Here is a 22,771-nt window from a genome sequence, read left to right as displayed (position 1 = left end):
ACAATGGAATAACAATTCATCCCTAAAAAAGTAGTTCATGCCTACTGGCTTTTATTATAACTTTTCATTATAAACAGATCAGACCTATGAAATCTGGCATTACATTTCCAAGTGAAATACAGAAGCTGAGACAAAATTCCATGTAACACAATACATATTGGTAGGCTTTAATATAGAGTAATAACAATAAACCTAGAGACTTTATCAAAATATTTCATTAACAGATCAGGCCTACAGCCATGATCATTAGCTTGCCACCATATCCAACTCAGTCCTGTATGAAGAAAAAGGTTCACAAAAAGTCATAAAGTAGAATGCAAGAAGTCCTTTTAGTGACAACCTACAGATGCAACTGCAATCAAATACTGTACTCTAGGGAACCAACATGTATATGCAGCCTATGCCCCTCTCTCAGTAGTACTCTGAAAGTTCGATTTTGCTGATAACGTTAGTTCAGGTGACACTTGCACTGTCAGGCCAGAGCTAAAAATCCACGTAGTTAGTGTAGCCCTCGACAGCATCCAATACTGCTCTCAAACACAAAACTGAAGAACATGTGAAGACCCACAAGAAACCAGTAGGATACTGCTGTTATACCTTCTTTACTTCCACATGCTATTTCGACTGCTAGCCTAGAAACATCCATTTTTGCAGGCCATCCACTGGAGGACCCTGCAGACCCCATTTGGCACATATGCATAATTCCTGGATACTGAAAGTCCCAAACCCAAGCTCAGTGACTACAGGCTTTGCAGAATACGGGACCTCCGGGAGCCCTTCTAAGTTGTAGGCCATAAGTAGAGCCCATTAGGCCACCTGCATTTTCAAAAACCCATCATATAGAAGATGAAAACATGTCCAATGATATTGCTTTGAGCCTCAGCAACCTAAAGCAACTCGGCCCAAACGTTTTAGGTTCAACCATGGTAGATTCAGTAAGGTGAGGAACCCCACACTTTCAATTCCAAGGCAACCTACAGGATGGGTCTTTTTATTTCCAATACATTTTAAGCTCTGAGGTAAAACCCTTGACAGGCAATACCCCGACTTCAAACTGAGTGCCTGTGTTCACAGATCTGTCTCACCTGATCCCTATTTTCTGCAAAAGTTTTTACATTCCCAAATGACTTTTGTTAGAACACCTTTTCACTGTTTGCTGTAGGAATGGCTGTTTCTTCTTAAATAACCTCATCTGATTTTGTTAGTTTTGTGGCATATAGTTGACACATATTTATTCATTTCAATACAACTTGGCTTGAATTTTTAATTAGCCTTATTTCTTTAATTGCATTACTGTTTGCATCACCTACCCCACGCATATTCATCCACCCTTAAGAGCTGGCCTTTGTGCTCGAACCATTTTACCAAAAGTGATCTAAGGGTACTTTTAGTGTGTCCCTGATCAGGTAGTGCGGTAGCTCCCTCATTGGGTCTCTTTCTCCTTTAGCCTTCTTATTGGAATCACTGCACATAAAGTTCAAAATTAAGATACATTTTGGCAAAACAGGTTATTTTAATATACTGCACAAAATGTGAATGTTTTTGTAGTCTACATTATCTCAGCAAACCATCTTTTGTTATCCCAGCAAAACATCAGTCAGGCATCATGGCGTTTCCAAAACAGGACAGGTGTAATTTATCCAGCAAAAACATATTTATGAAGCATGCTTTACTAAACCTCTAATTTCAAGTTGTACTGCACTGACAAGTACCTGGGCAACTGCTGAGAATTTGTTTCTCCGTAGCCAATACATTTTATTTTAATTAAGTCAAGTGAACTAATCAGATTATGTTTGAAGGCAATTGAACATGAGGTATTCAGCACAGGTGATAGCCTTGCTTTTCGAGAGCTGAGAAACGCTACTGTGTCAGCTAATTTACAGAATTTGTGGCATACTCAGCACAATAAAAACATTCTGGCCAACATTCAAATTAGGTCTAAATTCTGGCATTTCAGCTAACGGGCCATCTGGCAGCTCAGCCTCAAGTCCTAATGATGCCAGTATTAGAAGAATGCAGCTACATAGGTGGGCAGGGAAAAAAACTCATCCAACAATTACTTGCACAATGAATAAAGACAGAATGCTAATGAGAACGTGCTAAATAACACATCCCTTTAAGATAATGAGCCAACACAATGGCCTTCTTGTTCGAATGTGCTCAGTGTTGAACCAGCCACATATTTTTACTAGCAGATTTTCTGGTAATTGTATGGTGATTGATCTCTTATTATTTGTTGGTGTACATATAAACAGACTAATAGACTAGTAAGTTTGATATGAATTAACATTAATATAATGGAGTAATTACTGTCACTTGGCTACTTCTTACACTTTGTCATTGGGATTACAGAATTAATTAATTGGTTTCTATGTTAGCAAATGTAATGGGATGACTTGAGGCTTAATTCACTGTGCTCTCTTTGACAAACAGGCCACTTAATGAACAAGCATTTCTTTCAAATAATGCCACCTGATTATGATTAGTTCCACATGGGGAGTAAGGGGCAGATGTACAAAGGGGTTCATCCAGTCACAAATACTCATAATGGGTGAAAAAAAGGATTGCGATTGCAAAAACCATTGTACTATGTGAAAAACCATTTGTGATACAGATATACTTTTCCAAGTTGCAAAATGTGTTTAAAAACAATTACAGGAAAGCATTCCCTTAGGGACAAGTCCCTTCCTAATTACAACTCAGCAATCTATGTATCAATGGTTTACGACTAAAAATCTAGTCGCATACCACTGATCAGTTACAGACTCCAAAGTTCAGGAGGTAGCTGATTCTCAAAGGGAAAGAGGCTCTCTTGTGGACTTCTTCCGCTTTAGAAATCAGGGTGGCTACTACTTGGAGAGAGGAGGAGTAGGTCAGTGAAACATTGCCAACTCTTACTTAAGCTTTTCGAAATGGAAAAGTTTTTTTTAAGTAGCCCTATTTCCTAAAAGGACACTTAAAAAAAGAAATTTTTTTATTTAAATTCCTTTAAAGATAAGGAGCTGCTTTTTTAAAGAAGTTTTCCACTTTCAAATGGAATAACAGAGATGATGGTCTGCTGTCCCTTGCAGGCCACCATCCCTGCCAGTGCAGCCAATCAGTGGGGTTTGCAAATTGCAACCTGTCTAATGAATATTAATTAGGTAGGTGATTCTGTGACTCCCTGTGACTCCTTATTTTATGAACCGACCTATTGTGACATAGGCTGGAATTACAAAATAAAATACCAGTTTCAAAAAGTAGATGATCAATATGAGGCCGCTTTTTCAGATCAGTATGTAATTATGTTTTATTGTTTTATTTATTAGTGAGTTCGGTCAATGAAAACCATTACACCAAGATAAAGGAAAAAAGAATAAGGAAAGAAAGAAAAAGAAAAGGAAAACAAGGAATCGTAAAATACAATAGTAAAATTGGTTTATGGTAAAAATATTCAGCTGAGTTACGGAGTACTACAAACTTGCTTGCAGGCTGGTTGTGCACGCTTATCTTGCTTGTTCAGTCTCTTGTAGAAGGCGCCCTAATTTATCCAAGAAATTAGCCAGTCTGCAGCTGAGCTGCACGTCATCCCCTTTAAATCCTGCCAGTATCGCCGGTCTGCACCTGCGCAGCCCCCTTTGAAGCCAGACTAGTCGTAGGAGCCTATTACGATCTGTTATAGTGCTTTTGCACAGGCATATCTGATGGATAAGCATTTCCGGAGCCAGCCCACATAGCCAACAGGTGTCCGTCGTATTGACTCGCGTCCACCTAGGGAGGTGGGCTAATGTTGGAAGGTAGCCCATTCGGTATTTCATGAAGGCTGCTTTGATCCATAGATTAACTGCCGCTCCCAGATAAAGCTGTGGGGTTAGAGTGCCGTATGATAACCGAACCAGCCAGGCATTGCTTCATTTAGATAAAGCCTCTTTATCCTGAAGATGTGAGAGAGACTTGACAATTACTTTCGTTGCACGTTTGACATGCTGGTATGAACTGAGTTGGGGTAGTTGATCTACCAGGCCCAATGTTGTAAGGGAGGACTAAAGGTAGAGACGGAAGGGGGAAGTGTGGTCCGAAGTTATTCACATTCACATAAGAGAGCTTAAGGAGCCTTCCCTTGCTACCTTAAGTTTATGGCTTAGATTGATAAATGCCCCTTTCCTTGCTAGAGGCGGCCTAACCAGGCCAAAATCTAGGCGGACGTGGGCCAGTGGAACATGATTTGGTAAGCTGAACAACCTCTTGAAGAGCTTGGCGATCATTTTGTCCAAGTGCTCGTCACCACGACCTCTTAGAACTTCGTTGCCATATGTTATTGTTGGAATTAATTTGGCTTGGATGACCTTTAATAGCGGCAGATAGGTTGAAGAACCAGTTGCTTTTTTGACGCTGTTGAACACGAATGCAAATGAGATGGATTTCCGACTAAGGGACTCCAGATGAGGCTTGAATGAGCCATTGCTGTCAAGAAGAACCCCTAGATATTTATATTTGCGCACTTTTTCAACCTTGTTGTTACCCAAGTACCACTGATATCGCAGCCGTGCAGTCTTAAAGGGCATGATTTTTTATTTATTCAGGTTGATGAGGAGAGCATGTTTTTCTGAGAATTCAGCTGTTGCGTTAAGTAGTCCTGCAGGCCTATTCTAGTGTCACTGAAAAGGATGAGATCATTGGCATACATCAAGCTTGTCATAGCAGTTTGCCCCAACCTTGGTGGATGCAAGTTCACCTTGTCCAGTTCCGCCAGTAAATCAGCCAAAAACAGATTAAAAAGAAGGGATGCAAGTACACATGCCTGGCGCAGACCCTGAAGTGAGGGAATTTTCCTGGAGAGATGAGTATGTAAGTACATTTGGCACTAGAATCCCAATTCACAGACCATTTTCTGCCCACATCCAACAAATGGAAAAAAGGTGTTTATATCCAGATTCCTAGATTCAGATTCTCAAAACCAGGCGCTGAGGAATTTTATGAGCAGAGATGTTGGTTACTAGTTCAGAAATTCTAATCTTTGAGAGAAATGTTTCAGTTCGTTAGGAAAGGCATATGGAGAGGATAGTGAATATTACCAGGATTTACGTCCTTGCGTGTACGACTAACATCCAAAAGTGCAGGCTAGTGTGGGAAATGCATTTGAGTTATTTGTGAATATCCAGCCACATTACAATAAACTGCTGACATTTTGCTACAGTTCAACATATATATACCGAAATCATGTGTTAAGATAAACTGAAAAATAAAAATAATTACAGCTTCACACTAATTCCATAACATCATGAATATTCATGATTGTCTATCACCTTTCCCTACAGCTTGATACAGCATACTGTAAGTCACACAAAGAGGCAGCCATTTAAAGCACTTTCAAGTAAAAAAAGCATTGGCAAAGCCAATAGGTCTCTACTAAAAGACCTATTGTTAGCCATGCTGTACAACATAATAGCTGTTGCATTGCATGGCTAAACAAAAAAGATAAGAGTCATGATGACATGACTATATACACAAAATGTATTGGGGGGGATCCAAAGAACAGACCCGCAGGATCTGTTCAACCTGTGATAGGACCACTCTTTTCCGTGATCCTGCGGGTCCGTTCTTTGGATCCCCCATACGTTTTGTGTATATGGTTATTGAATTTGGGAGGCAGTATGGGGGCTATAACCTTCCTTGTCTCTCTCTATGTGCTATAAATGATGACATGGCTGCCATGACATTTTTAAGGTGTGCATTTATGTAGGCTATACCTACAAAAGAGGGCCCACTCCATGCCTTCGGGAGCGTTGCAAACAAGAAACAACTTGCAGCATCAGAAAACTTTGTAGGCAACCTGGTTTATCTGAGCTGGAAGGGGTCCAATTGATCTCACATCATCCCTTCCCCCAGGTTTTCCTACCTATCATGCACTAATTCAATATATACATTTTTGATATTAAACCAGTAATGAGAAAGAAATTGTGCTAACAAAGAAAGCTGTAGTTGTTTCTATACCCTGGATATACTGATAGAATTGAAGAATGATATGCATAGTTTTTTTTGTTTTTACCAAACCAGATGTAAGCCGTCACAAAGTAAGAAGACCGTACCGCCCGCCCAGCGGGAAATCCCCTTCCACGAGGATGCCGGCTCCGAATGGAGCCGGCGGAGTGGAAAGGGTGTGACGGGTGCAGTTGCACCCGTCGCGGTTTTGTGGGGCCTTGTTAGGGGGCCCCACGACACCCGTTCCCGCCAGCAAGGTTCTGGCGGTCAAAACCGCCAGAACCAGGCTGGCGGGAAGGGGGTCGGAATCCCCATGGCGGCGCTGCCTGCAGCGCCGCCATGGAGGATTCCTCAGGCCAGGGGAAAACCGGCGGGAAACCGCCGGTTTCCCTTTTCTGACCGCGGCTTTACCGCCGCGGTCAGAATTGGCCTGGATGCACCGCTAGCCTGTTGGCGGTGCATCCGCGGTCCGCCAGGGTCGGAATCACCCCCTTAGTCACTTTACTGGACACCTATACAAACACACCATAGACTCAAAATTATCAAAACAAACGCTGAGTAACGAGAAAGGATTTTATATATATATATATATATATATATATATATATATATACACATATATATATATATATATATATATATATAGTAGGGAATAATATGATGCCGGAAAAGTACTCTTATTCTGCTATAACTGGGAAAGGATCTTGGACAGGGGATGTATTTATTTACTATTCTTCTCTTTTCTATTCATAGTTCTTATCTCATAAGAACATTTTCCTCTCAGATTCAAGAACTATTGTCTAATATCTAAATTTCAATAAACTTTAAAAGAGTTAGTTGTCATTGGTTTCTTCCTGAAAAATATATTAAACTTAATGTATTGAGGTTAGCCATGTATAAACAATGTTACTTTCTAATGTTTGGCCCTTTACAACATTCCTTCAGGAGCACCAAAACGTGTGCGCGATTTTACAATATGCCATTTTTCACTGCATACACATTTTTCATACTTTTATTTGGCCTAGTATCTTGCAGGGTTTGCAAGCATAAAATGGAAGATAAATGACATGGGAAGAGAGAGGAGAATGTTTTATTGCACTCTATATTTTGTGGAGTTTCCATAGCAGTGTACCTGTTAGCCAGCTCAGCAGTGAATGCGATGTAGGTCTACAATGAGGATGCAGCCACGCCTGTGGCAGATCTCCTTCCTGCAAGGATGTCACTGTCATGGACAGATGTTGTGGTACTGCAAATGAACCAACCACCATGGCCTTTGATAAGTCCGCAACCTGCTGCTTTATGTAGTAAAGTGATGCATTCATCCAGTGGCACTCCTAAAAAAGAATTGAAAGAAAAAACAAATGATTTTATGTTATGAAAACAAACCTGAATAAGGATTAATGTGAATATAAGAAAACCTATTTAGTACCAAAAATTGAAAATGCTCTAGAGAGAAGAAAAATAATATTTAAAAGCTTTTTTGCATCTTTTAAGCGACATTTTAAGCACCATAGGTTTCATGTATAATAATGTAAATCATGCATTGCAAATTTCTGATTACATATTTGAACTTTATTGATAAATCATGCACATCAAAAAAAGAATAAAATATACAGGGGAGTGCAGGTACATAAGTGATATTTTCTCAGAAAAGGATTAGAATGAAAAAGCTACAGTGATCGTGGAAATGGAATGCCTTAAAAAAGTAGTGAGAAAAATGACTCACTACATACTGTAGTGAGTACTTTTTCTAGGATGAGAAACTCATTATAATTTAAATTGGTAGGTAGAAATGAAACTCGTCTTTGGTAACAGTGGTTCTGAGGAAAACAGTGGTTTTAATGGTTGGACCACAGAACCTGTTTCCATTTTCTTTCAAGGTGCCAGACGCCACCACTTATGCCTCATGTCACTGACAAAATGCAATACCAAAAGGACGTCACAACCTTTCTGATACAGTGTAATTTCCCAGAATTTTACAGCAAAGTAGGCATTAGAAGATTCAAGGGCAGAGATGAGAGATGGGCTGGTGACAGAAATGAGAAAAGAGAATATAGTATCCATCAGAACCAATGTGCTGAAGATAACTACACGCGTTGTCTAATACTTACTATACTCTCTGTATTTTCTTTCACTTCGAATGACTATCCAGAAATACATGCACAATTTGAAAGAACTGACCTCTGACCAAACAATGCTACCTTAAGATGTGCTGAACCACTAATCTTTCAAACAATGCTTCATCTTTGGCTTCTGAATCAATGCAATATTATTATCTGAAAGGATCAGACAAAGAAACCAAGAGCAAGCAAAAATATTGCAGATCTTCTTCATAGTCAACCCTCTCTAGGAAGCAGTCGTGGCAACTTCAGCCCTGGTTGAGTATGCAATTATAACTCGCAGGGGCAGATTTACAATCTGTCACCCAGCGCGGCAGCGAAAAATGCTGTGCTGCGTTGCATGAAAGGGAGGGAGCAGGCAAGCGTCATATCTACAGAGATGTGGCTCTCTCCTCTCTCCCTAGCGCAGGTGCAAATTTTACCTGCCGTTTGCCATGCACACAACTTTGCGCCATAGTGCAAGGGCGTGTGTGAAAGTCTAGCATAGGTTTTGTACTGGAAGAGTACCTTTGGAAATCTTGGAGTTAATGTAGTACCATACACAAGTGAAACTCACAAGATTGTAAGAGAGGAGAGGCATGTGATTCTGAAAAGAGAGAGTGAGAGACACAAACCACTGGATCCTCTTGAGATAATGACTGCTAATTCACAAAATGCAAGATCGTCTCAGGTCTTTTCATACTAAGAATGCAAGAGTTTTCACACTCATTATTGGCCATTATTTAGATTCTGTTGCTAGTTCTGAATTTCACTTACCAGCAGTCCATAATATGAGCACTGAACCTGGACCCCCAGCTACCAGGAAACAGACGGAAATGTGAATCAAAAGTGTAAGTAAGTGGACTATCAGCTTGGATGGATGGTAGTAAACCCCAAGTAATAATGTCATTGTTCATACTAGGTCCAGTAAAGGTTTCAGTAATTTACAACCTGAACTCAACCCCTGGTATCTATCACACAGAGCAGACAGCCTAATTTAAGAAAATGTATAAAAACATTTACAAGTGAAAAAGACAGTTAAAACGTCGAAAACAAATCAAACTAAATATCCCACTCCAACTTACGAAACAATAGAATACTTTAATCAGAGCATCCAGCATTTCGTGATTTTTGCAATCCACTAATGAACAGATGATTTGAGCTGTCCCTCTAAGGACATAAATAACTGAAGGCCGTAGACAAATGGATGCTTTGACATCTTCACATTAGAGCACTGCACCGAGAATATTTATTAAAAGTGATATTTTTTTTAAACATGAACGTAGAACTATTCCTGCCCCGGCCCCCACTCTTGTAACAGTGCCAGTAGTGAACCAAGAGGCAAGATAATTATCATGTGAACCCTGTATGTGGCCCAGATTTTGTAGACAGAGCAACATTACAGTCCATTAAATCAAGCACAATAGGTTTTTGTACACCTGGCATATCTTTGAATTGTGATACTGAATAAACAGGATGACCAGTAAAATAAAATATTTGTCTAAAATCAGGCAGTTTGGTTAAGTGGGGAAGGTGTGATTAGTCCGGTTAAATGGTATCACCTTGTACAAATCTGCCACTAAGGGGGTCATTACAACCCTGGCGGTACAAGACCGCCACGGCTGAAATGACGGAAGCACCGCCAACAGGCTGGCGGTGCTTCCCTGGTCATTACGACCGCGGCGGAAGCGCCATGGTTGCACCGCCGGGGCTGGCGGTTTCCCGCCACAATGGCCCCGGCGGTAGTAATCCACCAGAGCAGCGCTGCTAGCAGCGCTGCCCAGGGGATTACGAGTCCCCCTACTGCCAGGAAAAGGCTGCCGGTACGGGGAGTCGCGGGGCCCCTGCACTTCCCATGCCACTGGCATGGGCAGTGCAGGGGCCCCCTGACTGGGCCCATGCAGCTTTTCACTGTCTGCTATGCAAACAGTGAAAAGCGCGACGGGTGCAACTGCACCCGTTGCACGGCCGCAACACCGCCAGCTCAATTTGGAGCCGGCTCCTATGTTGCGGCCGAGATCCCCGCTGGGCCGGTGGGCGGAAACCGGAAACCGGTGTGGATCTCATAATGACCGCGCGGAGGTGCGGCTGCCCGGCGGTCAGATCTTGGCAGGCGGCTGTAGCCGCCCGCCAAGGTCATAATGAGGGCCTAAATGTCTTTCGTTTTTATCTTAAATGTTAATATTCTGTTTTTACACCGTGGTGCATGAGGGTAGAGAGAGAGTGGCAGGCCGAAAATATAAGAAAGCTCATCTTGTCGTGGGAATCTTGTTGTGGGTTTGAAGTTTGAATGGGATTTCTAGCTGAGCTCCAGCAAGGCTTCAGGCTTGAGCCTGGCTTAAGCTTTCAGTGGCTCAACCACTTCTACATGTAGGTATCAGCCTCTTTTGGGAGAGACCGGGCAGCTTAGGCAGGGAATGTGTGACCATGACAAGAATTACTGCACCCATGCTCTTTCTTCCTGTTTGGATGGTTGTAAGAGGTGTTGGGAGGAGAGTGAGGGATAAATGGAGTGTGTGACTTTGCCTTTAATTCTGCATGGATAAGTGTGAGGAATATAATGAGCTCCTACAGGGAGGTAAGTAAGTGGTGCTAAGAGTGAGGGGAAGTGAGTGAGGATTGTAGGGTGCTCCTGCAGGGAGCACTGTGAGGTTGCACTGAATTATTACAGGGAAGAGAGTGACGGGTTAAGGGAACTAGTGTAGTGAGTGGTGCTAGAAGCTCCTGCAGGGGGAGAGGGGGAGTGCTCCTACTTGGAGTTGAATGAGAGGTACGAGGATCTCCTGTGGTGAGAATTTAGAGGGTACAGCCAGCTCCTGCACAGAGGAACGGGAAAGGTGCATGGCGCTCCTGCAGTAAGGACCCTAAAGGTCAGAAGGAGCACCTGCATGATGGAGAAGGAGAGGTACACAGTGCACCTTCTAGGAGGTGAGTGGTGCAAGGAATAGTGAGTGAGAGTTGTGATGGGTGAAGGAGCTCTTGCAGTGATGGAGAATTGTGGAGGTTTACTGAGTTTCTACGGGGAGGAGAGTGAGGACTGCAGTGGTCTGCTGTAGAGCAGAGAGTGATGGTGCAATAAGCACCCCTCACTCTCAACTGTTGCAGGGAACATTGTGAGGATGCAGCGGAGTCCCTGCAGGAAGTGTTGTTAGGATTTTGTATGGAGTCTGCGCTGAACATGTAACACAAGCCTGATGTAAAATCTTTGTAGACATAGACCCAGGTATTTTAGCACCAACAAACTCAAGGAGTTTGAATCCTTGCTGAATCAGTTCAGGCTTCCTCCCATCTGATGTCAATAAAATAAATGGCAATAGCAAATAGACATCCTCAGATACCATACGCATGGCTATGCCAAGACTGAACACTCTGATGGAGTAGTTTTCACTAATTTAAGGTTGAAAAGGAAAGATTGCAAGCAAAATAAAGTGCTGTAATAATGCTGCAAAAAGTGCAAACGTGTGCTGGAAAAATATATATTTCTGTGCAGCAAAATTTGCTAATATGTGTTGCAAATCCCTGGGGGGTGTCGGTTTAGTGAACAAAACAACACCCATACAACAAAAATCCAATAAGTGGAACCGGAGATATGATTTTACAAAATAGTGTCAAAAAGCATTAAGTACCAACCGTGCTCATCTATTTGCACTTCACCAGTACCTAGGTGTGATTGAAGGCTGATTGCGATGGAGCACGTCTTGCTACAGGAATCAAGTTGGCCCCAGCTGGACCTTTTACCTTCTGACTCAGGGACTTATTACGATTTCGGTGGACAGAAAAGCCCGTCCGCCGAAATCCCGATGGGGAGGCTACCGCCATTGTGGCTTCCTCCGCTCCAGGCCCATTACGAGATTCCCGCTGGGTCAGTCGGTGGTCACCTCAGGTTCCACCCACTGGCCCAGTGGGAAACGGGCCTACAGCATTGTCTCCGGCTCGTAGCAGAGCCAGCGGCAATGCTGTACTGCGCAGGGTGAGCCAGCATTCTCGCAATGTTCACTCTCTGCAGAGAGTGAACATTGGGACGGTCCTGGCCGGGGGCCCCTGCACTGCCCATGTCAAGTGCATGGGCAGTGTAGGGCCCCCCCTGGGGCCTCCTGCACCCGTTCTCCGCCAGCCTTTTCATGGAAGTGCTACCGCCATGAAATCTATGGCGGAGAACGAAGTCATAATCCCCAGGGCAGTGCTGTCCTGGCGTATTAGGACTGCCACGACCGCCAGACCACCGGGACGATTAATCCTGGCAGTGCTGGAGGTCCGACCTCGGCTCAACCACCGCAGTCGTAATGTGGTACTCGACCTCCACATTGGTGGGGTCCAACCTCCACTGCGAACCTGGCAGTCATGAGACCGCTAGGTTCGTAATTAGGCCCTCAGTCTCTGTAATGGAAGTCAAAAATCCTAAGTGGGGCAAGACATGAGTATGTGCCGAAGAAAGGCTCTTTGAGGCTGAATAACTATCATTCAAGGCTACGGTGAAGCTGTTGACTTTTGGCAACAAAGGTCTGAGAGGATGAAATTCAAAATTTGCATCCAGGAAGTTCTGACGTGGGCCAGATACTTTTGGTATCTTCGCCTTGTGAAGATTTATACATTTGAATGTATGTGGTAGCAGGTCCAGCCCATCAGGTTTGCTCACAGGCCTCATCAGCAGATGAAGTCTTCCTTCTGTCTTCCATAGGTCCAGTAGTGTCCAGTAGTGTTCTGAAGAAGATACCCAAGGGCGCCACATTTATGTCTGGCACTAGCTTGTGAGTGGGAGTGACTCCTGGACCCTCCCTGACTGATATGGAAAATTTCACCATGGGCATGAACATTCCCTTTCTCCTTGGTCACTCTAAACAAATTCTGTGAGCAGCTCCCCTCTCACTGGCATTGGCGCTTGCCTAAGTAAACAAATATAGGGGATAGCATAGATATTAGCTACATCTGCTTGTGACAGGGTAGGCCTTTTGACGTTCAACAAGTTCCTGGGCCCAGCCCAAAGATCATCCTGTGAAAGAAACAACAACACCTCCCCATGCCCAAGGCCTTTGACTTAGCTCTGGGAGCATGTTAACACCTCACCATGGGGGCTAATCAGCTCCTGGCTGACATCTGGGGCTCATGCAAATGGGCCTCTAGAGGTTTTGTGGAGGAAAAAGGTCATTTTTCAAAATGAAAATTTCCTTAATAGTTATACAAAATGTGATGAGTTCATTGTCAAATTAGATTTTGAATAACTATTAAAATGAGTGTTTGAATCCTATTTCTAGGTGTTTCCTAACTGAAATTAGCATAACTAAATGTAATAATGTAATCCACTGCTTTCCTATGAAACAGCTAGGCTTGCTACAGTGAAAATTGCTTTTGGAGCCTCTTCACTGTAAGGACATATGTAACATTAAATCTCTGCATGCCCTAGTTTTAAATACCATGCATTCTGCTTAAGGCTTATGGGGTCTAGAATGTGTTGACTTATCATGTTTAAAAGGAATCTTTAGGTCTATCAAACGGCTTTATTTTGACAGGCTGAACTTGCATTTTTAAAACTACACAGCCAGACTACAATGGTAGGCCCGCAGTTATGTTTGCACTGTCACTGTACTGGGTGGCACAATAGGTGCTGCAGTCCACTAGTGACATTTAACTTATAGGCTCTGGGTCCACTTTGAATCATATACTAGGGATGCATAGGCAGCCGCAGCCCATCCTTTAGGGTGCACTTCTCTCACCTTTTGCCCCTCATGAAGAGATCAGGCAGCCAGGAGCGAGACATGCACGATTTGCGCAGACTCCTGGCTGCTGACCTGAACTTTGCTGGGACGAAAAGGTCACAGCTCCTATGGGCGTGACCTCCTCAGCTCAGCAAAGGTGACTCAAGGCCCTCCCCCTCGGTGACGAGGGGAAGTGTCCCCCGTTGACTCTGACCTGGGTGCTTCAGGTTTAAGCCCTGAAGCGCCCAGGGCAAGTGTCAATCAGTGACACCTCGTCACATAGTGTCTCACTGACCTGATCCCATTCTGTGACGAAGTTGGGACTGCTAGTGAGGGAAGGCAGCAGTCCCAACCCTCCTGGGACCTCCGAGGCTGAAGGGGGAGGGGTGTGTGTTTTTTTAAATGAATGTTTGGTGCTTGCGTGTATAATTGAATGTTGATGAGTGTTGTGAATGGATGTGTGTGCATGTGTGAATGAATGAGTGTGAGTGTGCTTCCCATCCGCCCCATCCCTCCTAAAATTACCAAGTGCAACTGGGCATAGGTAAGTTACATTTGCCAATTAGGAATTTAGCCAATTATAGCATGCTTTAGGGGTTAGAGCATTTGCACCAGAGACACTACTCAATCTGAAATAATCTTAATTAAAGTTGCTCCATCAAAACTTGTCTTCTTTAACAGCATACCATGTAGGACTCCTAAGTCTGAGCACTGTTTAAACACATTTCACTTTCCCAAAAATCAGTTTTACACTTGACTTCTGCACTAGGCTGTAGATTCTTAATTCTAATAATGTCACCATTGATTATGTGTAATAGCCAAACGAGTAAAAATAATCAAACTCTGTTATGTCTGTGACTTACTCTGTCACAGAGAAAACAAAAAGAGGGTTGATTCACAAAACTTCTATGAGCTTGGAAGTAGTACTACAGCAGTCTTTTACACATACTTACATAACTTGGTGAATTAGTCTCCAAATGAACAACTCTTTATTAGTGAAAATCCAAAGATGACACAGTCTTATTTATTTCTATTCTCTGTATATGAATATTCCCTGAATTATGTGGCTAGTGCAAAAAGCCATGTAAGAGTATGCAAAGGAGCATCACAAGCATTCTGCTTTATGTACTACAGAATGCCTTTGTGAAAGCGTCCCCTGGTAACTAAGGACACACTAGTCTTTCACCTTTAAATTGAGAAACACGAAAGGCACTATTGTCTTTTAATACTGAGGTTTTTCCAATATATGTAATGCAAAGTGCACTGGTTTGCAATGTCCCTTGCCAACTGTGATTAATAGCTCGAGCACTACAAATGTCCACGCAGAAAAGTGCCAAGGGAAGCAGAAGCAGGGCTTCCCACATTATTATGGCTGCAACAAACTCATTCCCTGGTGTCAGCCATGACTGCAGGACTCTGATGATGAAATATGATGCATGCTGGAAATAATGACTTTATCTGCCCTTCTGGTGAGTTCACTGCTTTCCAATGTCATGTTGGGTTCTCATCTGAGCGTTAATAAAGAGAATATCATTGACTGTTGTAGCGCTGAAACCACAGTGTGTTTTACAATAAATTGCATTTCAGGACCCCGCTGCCCAGAAGATTATGCCACACCAGAGACAAAAAAACTCCTGAGATTCTTACATCTGAATCTGTGAGGATGTTAAGTCACGAAAAAGGTGGCGTTCTAATGAAGCTATTCCTAGATAACGCCGCTAATATGTACTGTGTTTCATTTCTTGAATACAGTAATTTTGCATTGTAACAGAATATATAGAATAAAACCCTCAGTAGCCGTGAACTCAGGAGAAATGTAGAAAAATATGGAGACCTGGGCATTTTTTTTTCATTTCAAGTCAAAAGTAACTACTTCTGAGGGGAAATACATGATGCAATGCCGATATGAATCGGTTGTTTTTCTGTGGTCCTCTGCTGTACTGAAACCAGAGCATTTTAGCCAAACATCACATTGAATATATTGGAAATGTGGATAATAAGACAAAACTGTGTTAATCTCACTGTCGAGCAAAAATGGTCTTAATCTAAAAACTAGTTTCTTGTACGCTGTTATTTAAGCATCAAGTCTGCAACAGTTTATCCCATTGCTTTCAACTCAAGTTTTGGCCCTGACTACGACCCTGGTCGGAGACGGGTGCATGGGGGCCCCAGGCAGGCTCCTGCACTGCCCATGAACATGGCATGGGGAGTGTAGGGGTCCCCTTGGCCAGCCCCGTCACACTGTTTGCTGTCTGCTTTGCAGACAGCGAACATTGCTTCAGTTGCTGGTGCACCCTACGCATGACAGCATTGCCACCAGCTCGAATACGAGCCAGAGACAATGCTGTAGGCTGTTTCCCGCTGGGCCAGCGGGCAGAAACTCTGTTTTTGCCCGCTGACTCAGCGGGAAACTCATAATGGGGCCCACGGGGAGGCAGCCGCACTGGTGGCAACCTGCCCATTGGGACTTCGGCGGACATTTACACATAATGACCCCCAAAGTCTTCTGCCACGACTAGCTTTCCTAATGCTATTCCGTGGTATTTATGTTTTTTTTTGTGGTAGGTTTGCTTGTATAGCTATGGAATGATGCTCCAACACAAGCCACCTAACATGCCTGTTCCAATGATGAGGTTGACCAACCAAGGAAATACATGCATGAGAGTCCCATCATGCACATAATCCCTTAGATACAGGCCAGATATCAAAATGGGGACAATTGAGCACGAGGAGAACCTATTTACCATCATTACAAAGCATCAATGAATCCTCTGACAAATGCGTGAAGCAGCTTCAATAGAATGTGCTAATCAGAAGAGGAGTGAAAAGGAGAATGCCGCAGCTCAACGAGCTACCAGGGTTCAACAATATACTGCTCATTGAGTGTTATACATGCCAAATAACACACACATTATTCACTCAGAGGAGGATTCTACGGCTTAGCGGGTTGATATTAAGCAGTGTGCAGTGTAGGACTGTTACTTTCAGTTGCGGGACTGGTGCATGACGGCAGAACCACAGATGTTAGTACTCATCAAAACTCGTGATTTAATTTGACTTTTTACGGGAACATTTTTTTATTCAACTCAACCCATGCCCATTATAGGAACAAGTGCTGTTTAAAAAAAAGTTTCTCAATTGTTATTTTTGAAGGAGGAATGCAGCCACAGGGATCTGGCTGTTGCTCTTCCTACCTGAAACTGTTCTAATGTGGCTTCCACTTTTGACACTCCCCATCAAGTGGCATGTCCATGAAAGTATTCTGGAAATGTTTAAAAAAAATTCAGTGGAGCACAGCCAATCTCCACTGGGTTTTCAGAGAACCTCATCACTCTGGCCGCATAGTCTGAAAGTATTCAGACCCACCCTGATGTGTTTGGTGGTGTCCTGATCATCTCAGACCACCTCAGTAACATGATCCCAAAGGTGTTCAGCCAAGCTGGGCATGCCCATGGAAATCATGCCCCATAGGGCATGAGTGTAGTGTCCAAAAAGGCACACAGCACAGAGCATAATGTGAAAATACACACCGAAAAAACATTTTTCTCTACCCCCACAAATTCTTTCACCTGCTGTCTGGAGGATGGGTAGGAAGAGAGCTTGGATTTAATTTGGTGGCAGAGGAAGTATGCATAACCAAACTCTCTGGGGAAGGGTGCATCAAGGGGAAAGCTGGATCCCATGGATCCAGCTTGTAACATCTTGCTACTGCTCAAGTGACAGCAGGGGCTGTGGTTGGCTTTCTCCATGCCTCCTATACTGCTTCTAAAACGGCCACACTAAATGGCAGCAATGACACTGAAGAGGTTGGTGTCAACACCAGAGCAGTACGCGCTCTATTGGCGACAAAAATGCAAAACCCAGCACTCTCAAAACAACGTAATTTATGCATTGTGCTGATATGTTTAACCTTTTGCACTGCAGAGTTCAATCCTGAAAACTTCTTTTTAATATGCTTACAAATACTGTTCCTTTGCAATGTATTGCTGCAGGTTTTCAGAGTGTGTTAGGGTGTGGCCCCTTTCCAGGGCCTTCCAGAGACTTTCCCTGCAACATGCCTGGGCGTGGTTCTGGGCTGGGCCAAGACTCTATAAAAGAGAGCCAGCCCAACTCCCAGTGCTCACTATTCAGAGGTCCTGGTGCAGAGCAGCAGCTTTTTCCTGAGCTCCTGTCCCGGCGGCCTATTTGGATCTTCCAGTCTTCTGCCCTTCATCCTTCATTGGTGATCATTGTTCCAGGCGGTAAGATGGTGGTTGTACTATTCCGGCACCGTTATTGAGAATTTTCATATTCTTGGTTTAATTCTTAAATGAGTAACAGATTATTTGCGCTCTACCATTTCTTGACATTTATATGGTAGTTTACAAATAGGCAAGACGCGCGATTTGTTTCATAAAGGTTTGACTTTGTAATTCATTGCGTGCTACCATTTCTTGACATTGGCATGGTGGCTTAAGAATCGGCAAGACGCGCGATTCGTTTTATGGTGTTTAAACATTGTTGTCCATTGCGCGCTACTATTTCTTGACATTTACATGATGTTTTACAAATTGGCAAGACGCGCAACTCGTTTCATGAGGATTTAACTTTGTTGTTCATTGCGTGCTACCATTTCTTGACATTTACATGGTGGCTTAAGAATCGGCAAAAGAAGCGTGATTCATTTCATTGTACTTTGATCTTGTTATTTATTGTGAGCTGTTATTTCTTGACATTTACATCGTGTTTTACGAATCGGCAAGACGCACGATTCGATTAATGATGATTTGACTTTGATATTCATTGCGTGCTACCATTTCTTGGTATTTTACATGGTGACACTCGAATTGGCAAGACGCACGATTCTCTCCTCAAGTTTATTTCATGTTGTTTATTGTGTGCCACTATTCTAAGATATTTATTATGTAATATTCGAGTTGACAAGTTATGTGATTTGTTTCCTGAATCCATATTGTGTTATTCATGGTGCACAATCCTTTTATGGTGTTTAATATATATATATATATATACATATATATATATATATATATATATACATATATATATATATATATATATATATATATATATATATATATATATATATATATATATATATATATATATATATATATATGTTAGACCTGACAGCCTTAGGGTAGTCACCCCTAACTTTTTGCCTGCCTCCCTCCACTTTTTGGACACTGTTTTTGCTGGTTTATAGACTCTGCGCACTTTACCCCTGCTAACCAGGGCTAAAGTGCATATGCTCTCTCCCCTAAAACATGGTAACCTGGAATCATACCTGATTGGACTATTAATTTACTTATAAGTCCCTAGTAAGGTGCACTTTATGTGCATAGGGCTGGTAAATTAAATGCTACTAGTGGGCCAGCAGCACTGGTTGTGCCACCCACTTAAGTAGCCCCTTTTCCTTGTCTCAGGCCTGCCATTGCAAGGCCTGTGTGTGCAGTTTCACTGCCACATCGACTTGGCATTTAAAAGTTCTTGCCAAGCCTAGAACTCCCCTTTTTCTACATATAAGTCACCCTTAAGGTGTGCCCTAGGTAACCCCTAAGGCAGGGTGCTGTGTAGGTAAAAGGCAGGACATGTACCTGTGTAGTTATATGTCCTGGTAGTGTAAAACTCCTAAATTCGTTTTCACACTACTGTGAGGCCTGCTCCCTTCATAGGCTAACAATGGGGCTGCCCTCATACACTGGTGAAGTGGCAGCTGCTGATCTGAAAGGAGCAGGAAGGTCATATTTAGTATGGCCAAAATGGTAATACAAAATCCTACTGACTGGTGAAGTCGGATTTAATATTACTATTCTAGAAATGCCACTTTTAGAAAGTGAGCATTTCTTTGCACTTAAATCCTTCTGTGCCTTACAATCCACGTCTGGCTGGGCTTGGTTGACAGCCCCTTGTGCATTCACTCAGACACACCCCAAACACAGGGTACTCAGCCTCACTTGCATACATCTGCATTTTGAATGGGTCTTCCTGGGCTGGGAGGGTGGAGGGCCTGCCCTCACACAAAGGACTGCCACACCCCCTACTGGGACCCTGGCAGACAGGATTGAACTGAAAGGGGACCTGGTGCACTTCTTAGCCACTCTTTGAAGTCTCCCCCACTTCAAAGGCACATTTGGGTATAAAACAGGGCCTCTGCCCTACCTCATCAGACACTTGCTGGAGAAGAAACCTGAACCAGAAACTACATCCTGCCAAGAAGAACTGCCTGGCTGCTCAAAGGACTCACCTGCCTGCTTTCTACAAAGGACTGCTGCCTTGCTGTTGCCCTGCTGCCTTGCTGAACTCTTGTCTGGCTGTGAAAGTGCTCTCCAAGGGCTTGGATAGAGCTTGCCTCCTGTTCACTGAAGTCTCAGGACCAAAAAGACTTCTCTCTTTTACTTGGACGCTCCGTGCGCCGAAAATTTCGACGCACAGCTTGTTTCGCGGCGAGAAAAACGCCGCACACTGATGCTGATAGACGCGACACTCTTGGGACGATCGAAGATCCGATGCACGGCCTCGCAAGGACAACGCCCCCGACCTCTAGAGGAGAAATCGACGCGACGCCTGCCGTGAGATCGTAATTTCAACGCGCAGCCCCGCAGATCGAAGTCTAGAGGAGAAATCGACGTGACGCCTGCCGTGAGATCATAATTTCGACGCACAGCCCCGCAGACCGACGCGCAGCCGGAGAACAAGCAGGAAAATCCACGCACAGACCCGGGACATCTGGTAATCCCCGCGATCCACAGAAAGAGACTGTCCGCGCGCCGGAAAACGACGCCCGACTTCCCCGCGTGGAAAATAACGACGCAAGTCCGGGTGTGCTGGGGAGAAATCGACGCACACACCCTTTTTCCACGCACCTCTTCCCTTGTGGCCCTCTGAGGAGATTTTTCCATGCTAAACCAGGTACTTGTGCTTGAAAGAGACTTTGTTTATATTCTAAAGACTTAAGACACTTTGGGCCTGATTACAACTTTGGAGGACGGTGTTAAACCGTCCCAAAAGTGACGGATATACCACCTACCGTATTACGAGTTCCATAGGATATAATGGACTCGTAATACGGTAGGTGGTATATCTGCCACTTTTGGGACGGTTTAACACCGTCCTCCAAAGTTGTAATCAGGCCCTTTGTATCACTTTTCAGTGATATCTCTACAATTTCCCATTGCAACTTTATTATTTTTGACCTACAATTATCCAGATAAAATATTCTATATTTTTCTAAACACTGTGTGGTGTATTTTTGTGGTGCTATATGGTGGTATTGTATGATTTATTGCACAAATACTTTACACATTTCCTTCTAAGTTAAGCCTGACTGCTCGTGCCAAGCTACCAGAGGGTGGGCACAGGATAATCTTGGATTGTGTGTGACTTACCCTGACTAGAGTGAGGGCTTTTGCTTGGACAGGGGGTAACCTGACTGCCAACCAAAAACCCCATTTCTAACATTGGTGATCAGCGGTGAGGATAGGACTTGTATTTGTGCAGTGACATACAGTAGCTAAGTATTTCACTACCTACCCACAGTTGAAGGTCAACTTGGTTTTTATCTCTTTTTGAAAACCCGATTTTTTTCCAGACAATTTTCAAAAACTAAATCCTCACTCAACATGTCTCTGACTGGGTCTCAGACAGGGGACTTTGACCTAGTCCAGTTGGATGCATATACGGTCAAACAACTAAGAGGATTCTGCAGGGCATTGAGGGTACCCACCCAAGGGGCCTCCAGAAAGGAGGACTTTCAAGTGGCGCTGAGGGCCTGGGCAGAAGCCCATTTAGAGGATGATGAGGAAGAGGAGCCAGAACATGGCCCCTCAGAGGAATTTTCACTATCAGTGGATGGTGTTACCACTGCAATTGTGCCCCCTTCCAGACCAGGGAGCAGTGTCTCTATGCAAAGCCTGACCGCAGAGGAAAGGAGAGAGGAAAGGGAGTTCCAATTGCAAATGGCAAAACTGAAAATTGAGGCTCAACAGGAGAAGAGGAGGGCAGAGAGAGAAGCCAAACAAGCTGAGGCTGAAAGAGCAGCCAAACAGATTGAAGCTGAAAGAACAGCCAAACAGATTCAAGCAGAAGCTGAAAGGGCAGCCAAACAAGCGGAAGCTGAAAGAGCAGCCAAACAGGTGGAAGCTGAAAGAGCTTTGGCTGAAAAGAAACTATTGTTGGCTCATGAACTGAGTCTCAAGGAGCTGGAGATCAAGGCAAGACAGTATGAATCCAGCAATAATGGTGGCAGCATACAGACAGGACCTGCTGGAGAAAAGAAGGTTCGTATACCCAAAAATGTGGTGCCCAGTTTTGTGGTGGGAGATGACATAGATAAATGGTTAGCTGCTTATGAAGTTGCACTAAGGGCTCATGAGGTTCCTGAAGGGCAATGGGTGGTAGCTATGTGGGGTTATGTGCCGCCATTGGGGAGGGACACACTTCTCACATTGGATCAACCTGATCAAAACACATACCCACTTCAGAAAGCCACTTTACTTGCCAAGTTTGGGCTGACCCCTGAGGGATACCGTCAGAGGTTCAGGGACAGCACCAAACAAACCACACAAACAAGGGTAGATTTCTTTGATTTCTCCAGTAAGGCACTGAATGGATGGGTGCGGGGCAACAAAGTAGCAGATTATAAAGGTTTATATGACTTGATTCTGAGAGAGCATATGCTTAATACTACTTATACAGAGTTGCATCAGCACCTAGTGGATAGTAAGCTGACTGATCCCAGGAAGCTTGCTGAGGAGGCGGACCTCTGGGTTAGCACCAGAGTGTCCAAGAAGGTACCTGGGGGGGACTCCCACAAAGGTGGTCAGGGTTCCCAACAGAAGAAAGAGGGGGGAGATAAACTTGCAGATAAGGAACTCTCCAAAGGCCCCCAAAAGAATTCCCAGGGAGGGGGTGGCAACCCTTCCTTTTCCAAATTTGGGAAAAAGCCAGGGACATATGACAAGTCAGGGAGATCTAGCCCCAAATGCATGGAGTGTTACCAGTATGGTCACTACAAAGGCG

The 22,771-nt window shown here is 43.7% G+C and overlaps 1 protein-coding gene across 1 annotated transcript in view; it reads right to left on the bottom strand.

Annotated features, from left to right (window-relative positions):
* The window catches only part of LOC138286353 (uncharacterized), a 1,286,679-nt gene that overhangs the window by 122,697 nt on the left and 1,141,211 nt on the right, over positions 1-22,771 (bottom strand). The window contains exon 94 of the mRNA XM_069226509.1: positions 7,094-7,295. Coding sequence (XP_069082610.1) covers positions 7,094-7,295 — 202 coding nt within the window. The remainder of the gene's footprint in view (positions 1-7,093; positions 7,296-22,771) is intronic.

The sequence above is a fragment of the Pleurodeles waltl genome, chromosome 3_2 (assembly GCF_031143425.1).
Source record: "Pleurodeles waltl isolate 20211129_DDA chromosome 3_2, aPleWal1.hap1.20221129, whole genome shotgun sequence".
NCBI lineage: Eukaryota > Metazoa > Chordata > Amphibia > Caudata > Salamandridae > Pleurodeles > Pleurodeles waltl.
This window is presented reverse-complemented; position numbering and strand designations above follow the sequence as displayed.